General features: G+C 39.3%; 1 protein-coding gene across 4 annotated transcripts in view; it reads right to left on the reverse strand.

The window, feature by feature from the left end:
- cdk18 (cyclin dependent kinase 18) overlaps positions 1 to 14348 on the reverse strand; it is a 44846-nt gene that overhangs the window by 4435 nt on the left and 26063 nt on the right. For all 4 annotated transcript variants that reach the window (XM_026307927.1, XM_026307926.1, XM_026307929.1 and 1 more), the window contains exons 3-14: positions 12093 to 12229; positions 8545 to 8676; positions 8066 to 8122; positions 6716 to 6830; positions 5415 to 5509; positions 5248 to 5310; positions 4697 to 4820; positions 3986 to 4106; positions 2153 to 2250; positions 1918 to 2023; positions 438 to 480; positions 250 to 340 (exon numbers count right to left, since the gene is read on the reverse strand). In XM_026307927.1, the coding sequence (XP_026163712.1) occupies positions 250 to 340; positions 438 to 480; positions 1918 to 2023; positions 2153 to 2250; positions 3986 to 4106; positions 4697 to 4820; positions 5248 to 5310; positions 5415 to 5509; positions 6716 to 6830; positions 8066 to 8122; positions 8545 to 8676; positions 12093 to 12229 (1182 nt within the window). The remainder of the gene's footprint in view (positions 1 to 249; positions 341 to 437; positions 481 to 1917; positions 2024 to 2152; positions 2251 to 3985; positions 4107 to 4696; positions 4821 to 5247; positions 5311 to 5414; positions 5510 to 6715; positions 6831 to 8065; positions 8123 to 8544; positions 8677 to 12092; positions 12230 to 14348) is intronic.

Consider the following 14348-nt stretch of genomic DNA (forward strand, 5'->3'; position numbering starts at 1 on the left):
ACTCACTAGAACCCAGAGCTTTTTAAAACTGCATTCTATGCGTTTTAGACCTTTTTCTCTGTGCAAGCACTGTGCACATTTGGGAAAATTGTCCAATTTAAGCCAAACATTTTTTAAAAAAGCCTATTGTTGAGATTGAAAAGTAGCACATTTAGAGTGGAAGTGCAGTCTGCGATGAAGTGTGAACCTCAAATACACTTGAGAGGCCTTGTATGCAGTGTGTGTTCATTTGTAGTGTATGTGACTTACTGTCTGCCAAATTATGTATGTTATCCCCCAGACTCAGAAAGTATGGGTGTCGCAGAGCAGTTTCGGAGGAGATTCTGCTCCTGGTGTCATACTGCAACAATAGAAAAGCAGATGATTAGACATCTCTGAAATCACAGTTCCAATTCTGTCTCATATCCAGGTGTGTGGTGAAAGTTACTGTGTCATACCAGCAGCAAAGCAGACAACAGGTCAATCCCCTCTGTGTCCAACCTGTTGAAGAGAGAAGACAGTTCAGCTTGAATTATAACTATTAAGGTACTATTAACTATAACTATTAGTACTATTAAGAATTACATACCACATGTAGATCAACTGTTAAAATTTGCACTTTCAGTACACACAATTATAATTATATTATATGAAGCTGGATTTTAGTCACTTTGTTAATTGCTTAATAATTCATCTGTGTCAATTTGTCAATATTTTCATTAATGACTAATATGACGTGCAGTACATCTGCCTTGGGTGTGCTGTGTGTGCTGAAGAGTTTAACCAAACACCAGTGGTGGAAAGTAACCAAATATTATTTACTTTACTGTACTGAACTTGAGAGCAATTTTGAGGTTGAGTTCATGCAATATTGTTACATTTTGTAGTAAATAAGGAATTTTAATAAAAAACAGGTAACAAGCTACAGGTGACGGGTGGAGAACACGGTTAGCAAATCCAGCAGGTAACAAAGGAACAGGGCAGGTATATATAGACAAGGAGGAGGAGAGACAAAGGGAGCAGGGCAGACATGTGCAACCAATAATACAAATCAACCTAAAGCTACTTGGCCTAAACCAGGCGAGACAGGAAACAGGAATTCAAAATTAAGGTCCAGGGCAGGAAGTCTGAACCTGGACTGTAAAAAATATGCTTTTTATTCTATTTACCAGGTATGTTACAGATTAGGATTATTATTTTAAAAAAATAATCAACAAATTATTACAATCAGAATCAGGTTTATTGCTACGTATGTTTTCATTATTCAAGGAATTTTTTTTATTTTTTTTTCATCTGGCGCAAAAGTCTGAGAATTATACATTAAACTCAAAGTTAAAAGTAGGAAGTAGTACAAGAAATATGAAGTACTGCAAGAGATAATAGATACAAAAATAAGAAAAAATATAGACTATAGCTCTATGTTTAATATATACATATGTTAAAAGTTAAAAAGCCTGTACAGAGTGCAAAAATCATTTAGGCTGAAGTAGTGCAGAGTGTACATATTGTGAAAGTGTCCAACAAGTTATGTATTAATACCACAGGTGATGCTACTCAGCAATATATGAAGTAGTTAAAATAGTCCCACTTAAGTTCAAGCATATTAATGCAACAATAATTTTATCCTATTAATATGTAACTTGCCTATTGATTAGTTTTGGTACTTTTATATTCGGATGGTGATACATTGGCACTTTTACTGAAATATATAGTTTAATGTAAAACCTTTATATAACAAAGCAAAGTATTTCAAGGCTGAATACATTTGACATAAATATTATATCTGCTAAATATCAGTATGTCAGTGTTGCCATTTTGAGTATGGTTATATTAGCATTTAGTTGAAACTACCACTGTGTCTAAGTTCAGCCTCACAAGAGCAACAAGCATAACTGAACATTATATTTTCAGTCTCAGTTGAAATGGCAGTTACTGTACCTGGGCACATGGTTAATAAGAGCTTGAGGTCTGTATTGAGGAAAGAGGTAGGACCTAAACTCCTCATTACTGCTGATACCAGGCCAGGTCTCTTCTGTTGGAGTGCCTGAAATATAAGAAATACATTTATGGTCATCTGCTTTTATAAGACACTTAGATTACTTGTTCTCATATTATTTATTACTTGGTTTTAGTCTGGTCTGTAAGATATTTTTATGTAATACCACTCTCTTACCCATGAGCCTAAAAATGAGATGTAGCTCCTCCTTAACAGTGGCACCAGGAAACAAGGGACGACCTGTTGCCATCTCATAAAGAATACAGCCCACGCCCCTGGAAGTAGAGGGAGGAGATGAAGATACAGGGCAGAAGAGCAAAAAACAAAGTCATCCAGCATTATGAAACTCTAGGCAAAGCCCTGTTCAGCAAACACACACTTCAAAGGCCACTGATCATAAGTGCAAAGACATATGGTGGGAGTGGGCACAGTGCAGCCTTTTGTTCCATCCAGGATGGTGTGATGAAGAGACACCCTGTGGTCTGATCAGAGGACATGTAGCTCGGTGAGCTCATAAAAGGCTGTTGTGTTGCTTAAGAGCCACAATTAATCCTCTGTAGTTTACTGGAGCTGTGTGGGTTTTCTCACTGTGACAAACTGCTATTGGCCAAATACACAAAAGGAAAGTGAATGCAGATGAATTGCACTCTATTGCATGACTAGTGACTCATCTCTGTGCTCATAACCTTGGGGACTTTAATAAATATGCATGATTCATAAAAATCCTGGATGATCCTCAAGCTCATCTAACTCACCAAGTAACGGCGTCATGCAGCACCACGGCTGACACAAGGATTTTGAGGACTTTATATACTTTGGGGTTCCCTGGAAAAGTTCAGCATGTGACATCAAAGAATAATATTGGTATATAATATTTAATATACATATAAATATTGTTGCCATTTATATAAAGTTTGTTTTGTCAGCATCAGTAACATCTACCCCATCTTTGAAAAAAAATCCTAAATCTACAAATATGCTGATTTTTTTTTTTTTTTTAAATCTCCTAAGTGTTAGCACTGGACACAAGATGCCTCCTACTTCAGATACAATTTATGTTCTGCAAGTTTGAATCATTGCATAGTGCTCGCTTACAAACTAATGACCATGATTTATGGTGATCTTTCATGATGAAATTGAGGCTAATGCCAAACTCTGCATACTCATGCAAACATCCAAGCTAAGAATGATAAGTAGAACAGGTTTTTCTCACTCATGTCTCTTTGATAGAGAGATAATTTGTTGTCATTGCACTTAGCATATAGTATACATCAGCTGTGTATTATACATTTAACTATAACAAAAAAAAGTTAATATTACATAAGTTTGAGGTAGCTATTGCACATTTGATTGCAAATTCGGTTACTTAATTGCTGAAATACTGAAACTCACATTTAGTTAAGAGTGAGGCTTATTAAACACAAATGTACACATGCATTTTTTCATCATATATTTTATTTAGATTTGATGCTTCTACAGGACCTCATTTCTTCCCCTTTGAAAAAAAAAAAAAAAAAAAAAAAAAAATCTGACAGCTCTGACCCTCAGCTTTACTTCCCTGCTCTGGTCATGTGATTGTCTTGTCCTTGTATATGTACCTGCCCTTTCCATATCCACAGTTTGCTGGTTGTCCATATCACATTGTGTCATTTCCCCATTTTCTCAGACCTGGATATTACTGGAATTCTGTTTGGTCATTTGCCTGTTGGAAGTTACTGGGACCCATCACCTTGAGTGTTGCATTAGCGCTTGTGTTTGATTCCTACACTGCCATGTGCAGTTCATCCCTGTTGTTGTGTTTTTCCTTGGCCTGTCCTCAATCCTTGTTTCTAAATAAACCCCTGTGTTTCCTGCCATCTTCCCTCTCTGGTTCTGTCTGCACTTGTATCCACAACTGTAGGCCCTGTTTACTAAAATGAGCAGAAGTTCATTGTTCACTGTGGCTCAGAGCATTGTTATGTGAGGCAAGTACAAGACTGCTGATGACCAAATATCCAAGCAGTAACTCACCACATGTCAATGGGTGTGGAGTACTCTGTAGAGCCAAGCAGCACGTCAGGGGGCCGATACCATAGAGTAACCACCTCATTGGAGTAGGTCTTAGTGGGCACTGACTTGGCCCTCGCCAGACCTGGATGGCACAAAGTTTAACACAGGGATCTCACTAGCAGCAAAATGAAAGGCTGTTTTGTGCAAATCTTCAACCTTTCAACTGCACTACCAAAAATGAAAATAAGATTTTTTTTTTATCTCCACAGCTGTACTATGGAACATTATAATGTATTAGGTCTCATATAGTAGTGTAAAAGAGTATCACGGTTTAAGAGTCTTAAGCATCGTAACCCTAATTTCTGAAAATTATGTTGTCATGAACAGCCCCGACAGATCAGTGCCACCCAAATAAAATGTGAAAACAGCCCATTAAGAAGCTCATTTTCTGAGTTTAGTTAAAAAGAGTTGAAAAATAATCAGGGAATGCAGGTGGGTTTATCTATCCATTTCCAGCACAAAACTGAGAAAACTCAGAGAGCGGGGCACAGTTGCTAGGATACAGGAAGTAAAGGTGCTAAAGTAATCAGGACAGAAGATCTCTGAGTGGCAGTAAAATATAATTGGAAAAGCAGGAAGCATGCTATCTTATTCCCAAGCGGTTGAGTCATTACGACCACATTTGCATTTATTGATGTCTACACTATATGCGAGTGTGTGCGGCTTTCCTACCGAAGTCGGCCAGTTTGAGCTCGCCCTTGTCATTGATAAGCAAGTTCTGAGGCTTTAGGTCTCTGTGGAGGATTTTCCTCTTGTGGCAGTAGGACAGACCACGCAGCAGCTGAAACATGAAGATCTACAGGAGAATGAAGAAGACCAAAAATAAACTGTACATGCTTATATACACACACACAGATATATATATATATATATATATATATATATATATATACACACATAAAATCAGATTCTTAGCTCCCATGACTTAAATATAATGGTACTTCATAAGAGGCACATCATGGGGCTTTACTGTATGTTACTATGCAAAATGCTGCAGCCATAATTCTATTTGTTTATTTGCTGTGTATTTGAGATGGTGGGGAACATGAGGGATGTTTGAAATAAAAACATTAAGTAAATGATAAAGTAAATTTGAAAGAAATCCTTTGCCTCAGCATGAATGTAAAACAACACAAGTCCCTGCCTGCCTTTGGTATACAGTCAGTAGTGTTCCTGACATTTGATGCAGCTGCTAATGAGTCATTTCCTTGAGTGTGTCTCACCTTGACATTATGCATACTCATGAGATTCCCACAATTGTCCAAGTACTGTTTAAGGTCACTATCCTGGAAGACAATAATTCAGCATTCATACACTTAAATCTATCCATATTCTAATTTTGTAACTGACATCAATACCTTTTGAACACCTGCATGCTGAATGTACTCACAAGATACTCAAACACCAGTGTGAGGCAGCGATCGGTGTGGATGATGTCGTGCAGAGTGACAATGTTGGCGTGTTTCAGGTTCTTCAGCAGAGATACTGGGTAGACAAAGGAAGGCTAGATAAGCTGTGCTATTTTCTATATCTACAATATGTTCAAATACATGAAAAACCATTTTTTTAACACTCAGGGGCTGTTCTGCTATTACCTTGGCTGCAACTTTAGTGAGTTTTCACTTGTCTGAAAAAAAATCATGTGGTCCCCTTACTGTAAGCCCTATTGCTGCTGCATGTCCACAGAAGCTACAGTTTGAAGTACCATTGTTTTCTAAATCCCACAGTTGCTTCCTATAGAAATAAATGCCAGGTCCATTTATTGGGGTTTTACTGAAATCTACAGATTGTCTATTGGAAAGGCTGCCTGGGATTGGCTGAACATACCTGGTTCAGGTAACCAGAAGGGTGTAGGGTAGGGATAGTTGGAAAACAAGCAGGAGACAACATGTCTTACAAACTAGTTCTGGCAGAGCATAACCTGACCCTTACTGATTATTGGACAAGCTCAAATTAGAGTAGCAATGCCTGATTATATACAGCAGCACACTTCTGGTACTTGTAGATGTGAAGTCTGTTTGTTAGTAGTGCAGGCAGGTGAGACATCTACATCTGCGCACTGTTAAAATCACCTAAGGCTGTGAAATGACTGACTAAACCTGTTCTACTCCTAATGTTAATGTAAATTAATATATTCAACTACACTACTGTGTAGAGAGAAAGGTATTAGTTATTATTGTAGTGGTATACTCTTCTATGATACTGTACGATGTTTATATGCATTAAAAGTGCCTTTAGATTATACACTAACATTATTGACATACTTGTATAATGTTAGTGTTAAATGCTCCTACTGGATTATCTCCTCCAGTGGTTTATTTATTTCCAATTTCCATTCTCAGCAGTTTTTGTACAATGGGTAGATGAAGTGGAAATCAGGTAGCCTAAGCCAATTTTCACTTCAAACTTCAAGCAATTACCAATCCAAGTGTATACACAGCAACTATAATGCAGTGTTCTTCTAAATCACCTCTGTGGGGCAGTGTTTAGAAGGCTGTATTAGTGACACAACAACCCACATGTAAATGTACTTTAGGTTATAGATAAGTGATTAAAATATGCTCCTGTTCTATTTGGTAATGGTTAGAATGTAAATATAATGATTATATACCAGAGGGTAGCACACCTTTCCTTTCAACCTTCGTTGAACAAATGGAGTGCGTTCATGTATTTGCTGACTTGTGTGTGTACCTTCTCTGATAGCAGTACAAGGTGCTCCCTCCTCATGCTCCAGCCGAATCTCCTTCAGTGCCACCAGGTTCTCTGTTAGTTTGCTTCGCCCTTTAAACACTGTAGCGTATGTCCCCTATAGACACATACATTTCTAGGTGACATTCACTTACTCATATGGCAGCAGAAATACCATTTTCTGTGATTAATAGGAACAGAATAACAAAGTTAATTAGATTGGTTTTAATTTATCTTCATTGCCTGTTTACCTTCTCATCAATGTCTATACAATAGCACATACATATAAAGGCTAGCTGGTAAAGCTTCTAGCCTCATTCAGTCAGCTGGAATTAATTAACTACAGTCTTCCAACAGCAACATTGAAACATTACTTCCATGTAATGAGAGCATCTGTGAAATGCATGTTTATTTAAGATTTCTATTACTGACAATTACATGTCACCCTCCTCACTCATGGTTATATCTCATATGCAATAGCTTTTCCACATTGTGCAGTTGATTGTAGGTGTATTATTAAGTGCAGCTCAATTACTGCAGGCTAAAAAGAAAGCAAATTATTTTAGACACTGTGCAAACTCTTTATACTCAATTTCCCTTTGGGGAAATGAATAAAGTTCATCTTATCTTATTATCTTAACTACCAGCAGTACAAGAGATTCTTTTATAATGGTCACATGTGCAAATCTTGTGTTTCACTTCATACACCAAAGCATGGTTTCACAAACCAGAGGTTGCGATAACTGAATACAAAAGCTGCTCTTTTCGCTCTTTCACTGCCTCTGTTATCTGCTGCAGAGCCGTGTGACCAAGACTAATGCAGACAGCTTCTGTCACTAACCATTCCTTACTCCTAAAGGCAATAACAATTTTCGCAGATACATGGTGTGGGAATTAATTGCATCACTGGTATCGTGCAGTATTAATCCATCCTCATCCACAGCACAAACATGCTTTATCATCCAACAGAGTGCAATACATCAGCACACATAATGTGAATGTGGGGGTAAGAGTGGTTTTATCTTTGTCAAGCTGTGTCGCCATGCAGAACTAAAACAGGAAAATGGACACATAGTAGGTATACTCTAGTTTGTCTTATTTAGATATATAAAAGCTGTACCCATTTTGACAGGCTCTTGTCTCTCCTGAGAGGCCTGACTAACAGTGAGCCTGAAAAGTGTAACAAAGCCCCACAGAGAATAAAGTGGCCAGCATGGTTGACATAATACACCAGAGATACTTTACTCTTGCTTAATAAAGTTCACTTCAACATCATGTTTTTGTTTGGTTTCAAACTTATCTGTCTTCATCGCATGAAAAATGGCTAAGAAGTGAATGTGGGTAGTGACATACCTCGCCTAGTTTGCCGAGCTTCACGTAGGTCTCCAGTTTCCCAAAGCCAATGTCAGACTGGAGGAAAAAAGAAGCATATTAATCTTACAGTGCATAGTGTTATGATTTTATCCCATTTTTAGGACAATATAAAAATCACATGTGCAGATATTATTGGGATTTCTGAAGCTAATTAAACAAATCCTTGTTTCCGCAGTTAACCAAGCAGGAGATAATAGCATTTTAGTGGAGGGGAAAATATCAGAATGGTTTTTACTATAATATGAATATAGAAGGAATAAATTATTATTAATAATAAGATTAATGCACTTTGGGGAGAGAAAAAAAATCTCTTTAAAGTTGGGCATTCATTAGTGAGTTATCTGTCAAATGGATGTGAACAAGAAGCCAATATAGTTACTAAAATAAGAATTAAAGAGTAGAAGAAGAATGTAAAAGTAGATGAAGTAGAAGTAGAATGTGAAATATTGAGCACAAACCAGTGAAGCACGTCGAGACATGCGGCTGACAGGTTTGCAGAGTGGGGAGTTCTCACTCTCTAGCTGCAGTTTCTTGAGAAACTCTGGAGGCAGACGGATGTCCATGGGCAGAGACATGCGTTTACTGACATCCTGCAAGATGCCAACAGAAAGTCAGATGACAATGAAATATCAAAAGAGAGGTGGGTGGGTTCTCTGAAAAAGAAAAGATCCAGCTGAGTACACAGGACATGTTGTAGTGTGTGGTTCTCTCTACATATATGAGCATAAATTCAACCTGATGGGATTTTTGCTGAATGTTCTTGCCTGTGTACCTACATTGCAGCTGCTCTACCAGCATTCTACTCTCATTACGTGCCTGTGTAAACACTGGTCTGCATTAGAAACACAAAGAACACACACACAAAAAAAAAAAGGTACAAAGATCTCTGTTAAGGCTCCTTTCTACACTGACGGTGTAACAGTATGCTGCCAAAGGAGTTGCTCAGAGCCTGATGCAGCAGGTGAGAGATATCGTCTATAATGGATGTCCACTTGGCTAACATCCTTCTTTCACCTACTTCCTCCACAGAATCTAGCAGGCTGCCCAGGACCGTCCTCCTAACCAGCATTTTCAGTCTCTTCAGTCTCAGTGCTGCCCACTCCCCAGCAGACAGTGTAATGGATAGCTGAGGCTAGAATGTCCTTAGCACACTCCAAAAGACCTCAGTCTCCTCAGGACTGTGATAAGGGAGAATGCCCACAGCGAGTAACTCAATATCCATGGTGCAGTGTCATTCCTTAACAGAGACATGCGATGGGTTGCATCATCTCAATAAACACCGTCAGTCCAACTTTCCTCCAGGGGTTGATGTACTTAAATATGTAGTTTCTATTTCATCTCAGTGATGAAAGTAAGTTGCTAGCTTGGCACAAACTCTTGAAGACGACAAGCTTGTTGTATTTCTTTTATAGATTCAGGCAATTGTACAAAACTTGTCCCAGACCTGTGCAGGTAAATGCTAGCTACAGGTGAATTGGGTCATTTCCATCAAAAGATGAAAAAAAACCCCAAAAAACAGATGTATTCTTACATCAGTGACTGTCAGCATGACATATTTGAGCTAGCTGGCATTTATACAATGTTGGAAAAATAAGGCAAATACCATTGTTTTCTGGCTTGGAAGTCTGCACAGATGTGAAGGAACAGTGGTTTTACTCCAAGCTCCATACATCTGAATGTCAGAACCCTGCAGAGCTCTGATAAATTGAAAGTCCCACCTTTTGGCTAAGCTCCTTTGCCATAATGGTCCAGTACAGTGCCCACATTTCCGTAGGCACTGCACTCTCTAACCTCCCACTCCATTTTACCTTTACTTGAGAACAAGACCCTTAGATACTTGAACTCCTTTGCTTGGGGAAGCAAACTCATTCCAAACCTGAAGGGACCCATCCACCGTTTTCCAGCAAATACCCATGTCCTCCAACTTGGAGGTGCTTACTGTCATCCCAGCTCCCAGAGTGCCTGCTGAAAGCCAAGGTCTGATGAAACCAACAGGACCACATTATCTGCAAAAAGCAGAGATGCATTTCTGAGGCCCCAAAACCAGACACAATCCTCCACCTGGCTGCACCTTAAGATCATAACCAGGATTGCAGACAAGGGACAACACAGGTGGAGGCCTTTCTAGTTTTCTCAGGCAGGCTAAGCAGTAACTGCCTCAAATCCTCTGGTTGTGATACCCTGGTAAGTGGCATGTCAACCAAAACAGCCTCCACATTACCCAGAGCCTTCAGAATCTCAGGGTGAATCTTACCCACACCCACCACCCTGCTGCTGAGAAGCTTCTCATTTAACTCACTGACCTCTTCCAAGGTGTTGTTCAGCAGTTACGAATGACTTATGATTATTATAGAATGAGTAGATAGATAAGACTCTAACTTGATAAGCCATCAGTTGTGCACTGTGAAATGCCCCACACAGACCCTGCTTGTAAACTGCAGAGATTCAAGATGAGTGGAGCTATGGCTTAGAATTACATGGCACATCCTGTTTATACCTAAATAGTCCTTAGATGGGGCTGATCAGTCAAAAGTCACTAGTCATTAATTAATAGACGCTTCCACTACGATCTGCCACAATATGGGCTTGTTAAATGTTAATAAATCAATAAAACTGACTTTTGTCGGAATGCTCTGCTTTCCAAATAGTAAGTGGTTGAACTGTCAGTTGGATAGGTTGTTCTGGTGAATTAGCTAAAAAGCTAAATAAAAAAAAAAAAAGCTGAATACCTGTAGATCTTTTGCACAATAGACATTTTGTTTTGAAAGGTGAAATTAATATTTAAGTGTCCCAATAAAACATTCAAGCATATAATTTTCTGCTGTGATCTGTCAAAATGTCTGTTGTGACAAAGGTTTATAATTCCAGACTGCCTGAACTCCCTGACCTCTGACAATCATACCATTATTTTTTTCTTCATAACATCAACATTAATCCTTCCTGAGCAACTGCTTTCCTTTGGCATAACATCATCACTTGACTTTCTGGTATGAGTTATGTAAAGTATGAGAAAGACTTGAAATGTATGATGACTGCCAGTCTTGATGCCCAAGACACTGTTTACACTTGGTTTTAAGATGTGTCTCAATGTATCATGCGTGATGGGATCACAAGTGGACAGCACTAAATACAGGTAAGAATACCCATTCAAGGAAAATTTATCATTAGTGTGGACATGATGATTGCTTAAAAAGAAATGGAGAGAGGCGCTGAGGTATGTGGTTGGAGTGCCAGTGAAACAGGATCCCTAATTTATCCACTGACCCCAACTGCTGATTGCCGCCCGACGTAGTGAGTATTACTATTTTAAAGTAACTTTTGTTAGCCTGGCTTAATGAGATTTCTTCCTATAGAAGGTTGGTTGTAGTTCAACATCTAATTCAGAGCTTGCAGAGCTATTGTTTCAAAGTAGCTTCCCCAGCACTAAACATTAGAGAATAATAAACATTACAAGAATCAAATTTATAACAGCGTTATTTGGATTGCATTGTTAATGTTGCAAGACATATATGAGGTCTACTCAGAGAGAGAGAGAGATGATCCAGTACAGCTTGCATTATAATTGAATGACCGACTTGGTTCAGGATTGTAATAGTCCTTTGATGTCCTTTCCACCACTCCACAGCATTGAGGGGAACCCCCACTTCTCTTGAAAGCCATCCACGACCTTCTGCAGTTTTTCTCCTTTGGGTAGAATTATTAACTGACTTTGTAATGCCCATATACAGCAGTAACACACACCTCCCAAACACAGAAATGGGCCTAAGTTGTAGATACCAGAGCAGCAATGAAAGCCACAGTTTTTCTAATACTTTACATACTTCATATGATTTTACATTGTTTCTCAATGGCAAACGATATTGTCATGTCAACCTCAGAAGCTGAAACTACCCTTACATGTACAAAAGCTGTTGAAACATTGTTTCTACCACTCACATGTGTGATAAAATATAGCACTTGTCCAGCAACAGATTGATGTCATAAATTTGTAGCTTCTGCTACTTACTTCCATGGAGAAACGTCTGTGCTGGGCCTTGCTGTGGTAGTGGAGGTGGGATGGAGACCGAGATCCTGGTGTGGTTGGTTCAGGGCTCACTGGACTGGCATCGTGAGAGGGAGGACACAACCTTCCTGAAGTCAGGCCTGACAGAGACAATACATTAAGAGAGCATTAGCAGTTATACAGACAAGAGATAAAGGAAAACAGTGGTGTTCAAACACAAGCTTGCCAAATTTTGTACATTTTTTTAAGAGGTTTGTAGATCTCTCATGCATTGAGAGCACAGAATAAAAATTATGACTATCATAATATCACCTTGTCACATACATTTGTATATGCGTGCTTAAGTAACCTTTGTGTGTTTGTGCGCATGTGCCTGTGTGTGTGCATTCAAGTGCAATAGTGTGTGTCAAGAGTGAGTCCCTTATGTAGTTAGAAAAAAAGGAAAACTAAAGATTTAGTGTGTTTATGTCAATATATGTTGTTCCTGAACAAGTATAGCACCAGGAGCAACAGCAAGTCCAAGTTAAGTACCAGGGCTACACCCATCTTAAGAAACAGACAGGGCAAGTCCTAGAGGGAACCAGGCACATGACCCAATGAAAAACACCAAGGGACAGGCCGAGAGATACCACTGAGGCAGGGAACAGCCCCCAGGAGGAAAGCATGTGGAAGACCCCAGGGCTCACCTCGAGGCCGCCAAACAGCCCAAGGTAAGCCCTGGGCCACGGGGCCCAGTACACCCAGGACCATCTGGACCCCAACAGGGGCCCCCTGTGCACCAAAAGGTATCACCCCCTGTCTGTCTCTGCTCACACTGCACTTAAACAGTGCAGGCCCAAGCGTGCTTACACTGCCACAATGCAACTTTTTGTGTGGAAGAGAAGCATTCTTGCAATGATTTATTTAACTTGGCTTATGGAAATCATCTTGTGATACACAACCCTCTCACATGACTTCTAGCTTTGTCAATTATGTCATGCAGTAAATTCCAGTTAATCTTGATGCATGTATAAAGATTCCTGTTCTGTGTCCAGCAATTACACTGTATATATACCGTGCCCCAGTCCAACTGACCTTGAAGCGGTGTACCCGGGTGCAGTACACTGAACCATGCTCAGGAATTATACAGAGTATACATACTCACCAGGAAAGTGTATGGATCACCTAATGTGAGTACATTCTTAGCTTATTCATAGATATAGTTAAAGGCTACTGAAGTAAATGTGTTTGACAATCATACAATGAGCGCACCAGCATCACAGCGTGTCACCTACCAGTCTGTGCGGGGGTAAGAATGGACTTTGATCCTCATCATACAGCACTGCATGTAATGTGGGTTTGATGTTTTTTCGGCTTCTTTTGAATTTAACCTGCTGCGAGGGTTTCAGCTGCAGTTTGATGTCCAGTTTCAATGGTGAGTGTTGCCATCTCACCGCTATGGCGTGTTTAGTGTAGTGAAGTAGACATGTGTTTTATTGGCAGCTCCAGGAGTGTGCATATGTATGGGTTACATCTGTTCCCTCCTGGGGTGAATCACAAAGTGCTTTAACTACTTGTTTCTATGGGGACAATGGCAAACAAGGGAAGCAGGTCTCAGTGTTACAAAGGAAATCTCTTTACAAAGAACCTTCTCAACACACATGCACATTTCTATGTATAAAAACAAATATTATGTGACCTATGACCTGTTTTAAAGAGCAGAAAATTCAACAGTGTAGTGTTAAACACATATACATAATATTGTACTCAAGTGTTTCAATAACAGTAAAAATATAAAGCAGGCAGACAGAGCCCAAGATGACTCAAATGTCTGCTTGATCTTAACAAGCATTTTTCATGGTGCACCAGAGAAGTGTCTGACAAGCCGTTTTGTGTCAGATTGATTGACATTTCTAATGGGGTGGGAGGATGAAATGACAACCTGTTTGCTAGTCATTTGAATATCACAGCTACAGCACTCCTTTGATCTCTCAATGCTAATTAGGGTCAGCAAAGGCGACACTGATATGATTACACACACATGCACACACTGTGCCTGACTGCTATGAGATATGGATGGGTGCCTGCTTGAGATCTTGCTAGGAAAAGGACAATCCAATATGGTACGCCACATGATGTTTTTGTCGCATTTCCATCTGAAACTGTAGTTATATTGAGCGGGAGAAAGGCAGATAGGATGCAGGCAATAAATTAACCGAGGCTAAATTTAACAATATATTTGTATTAACTATAATACTCACATTTAGGACAAAATTGTTA

The sequence above is a fragment of the Mastacembelus armatus genome, chromosome 5 (genome assembly GCF_900324485.2).
Source record: "Mastacembelus armatus chromosome 5, fMasArm1.2, whole genome shotgun sequence".
In the NCBI taxonomy this organism is placed as follows: Eukaryota; Metazoa; Chordata; class Actinopteri; order Synbranchiformes; family Mastacembelidae; genus Mastacembelus; species Mastacembelus armatus.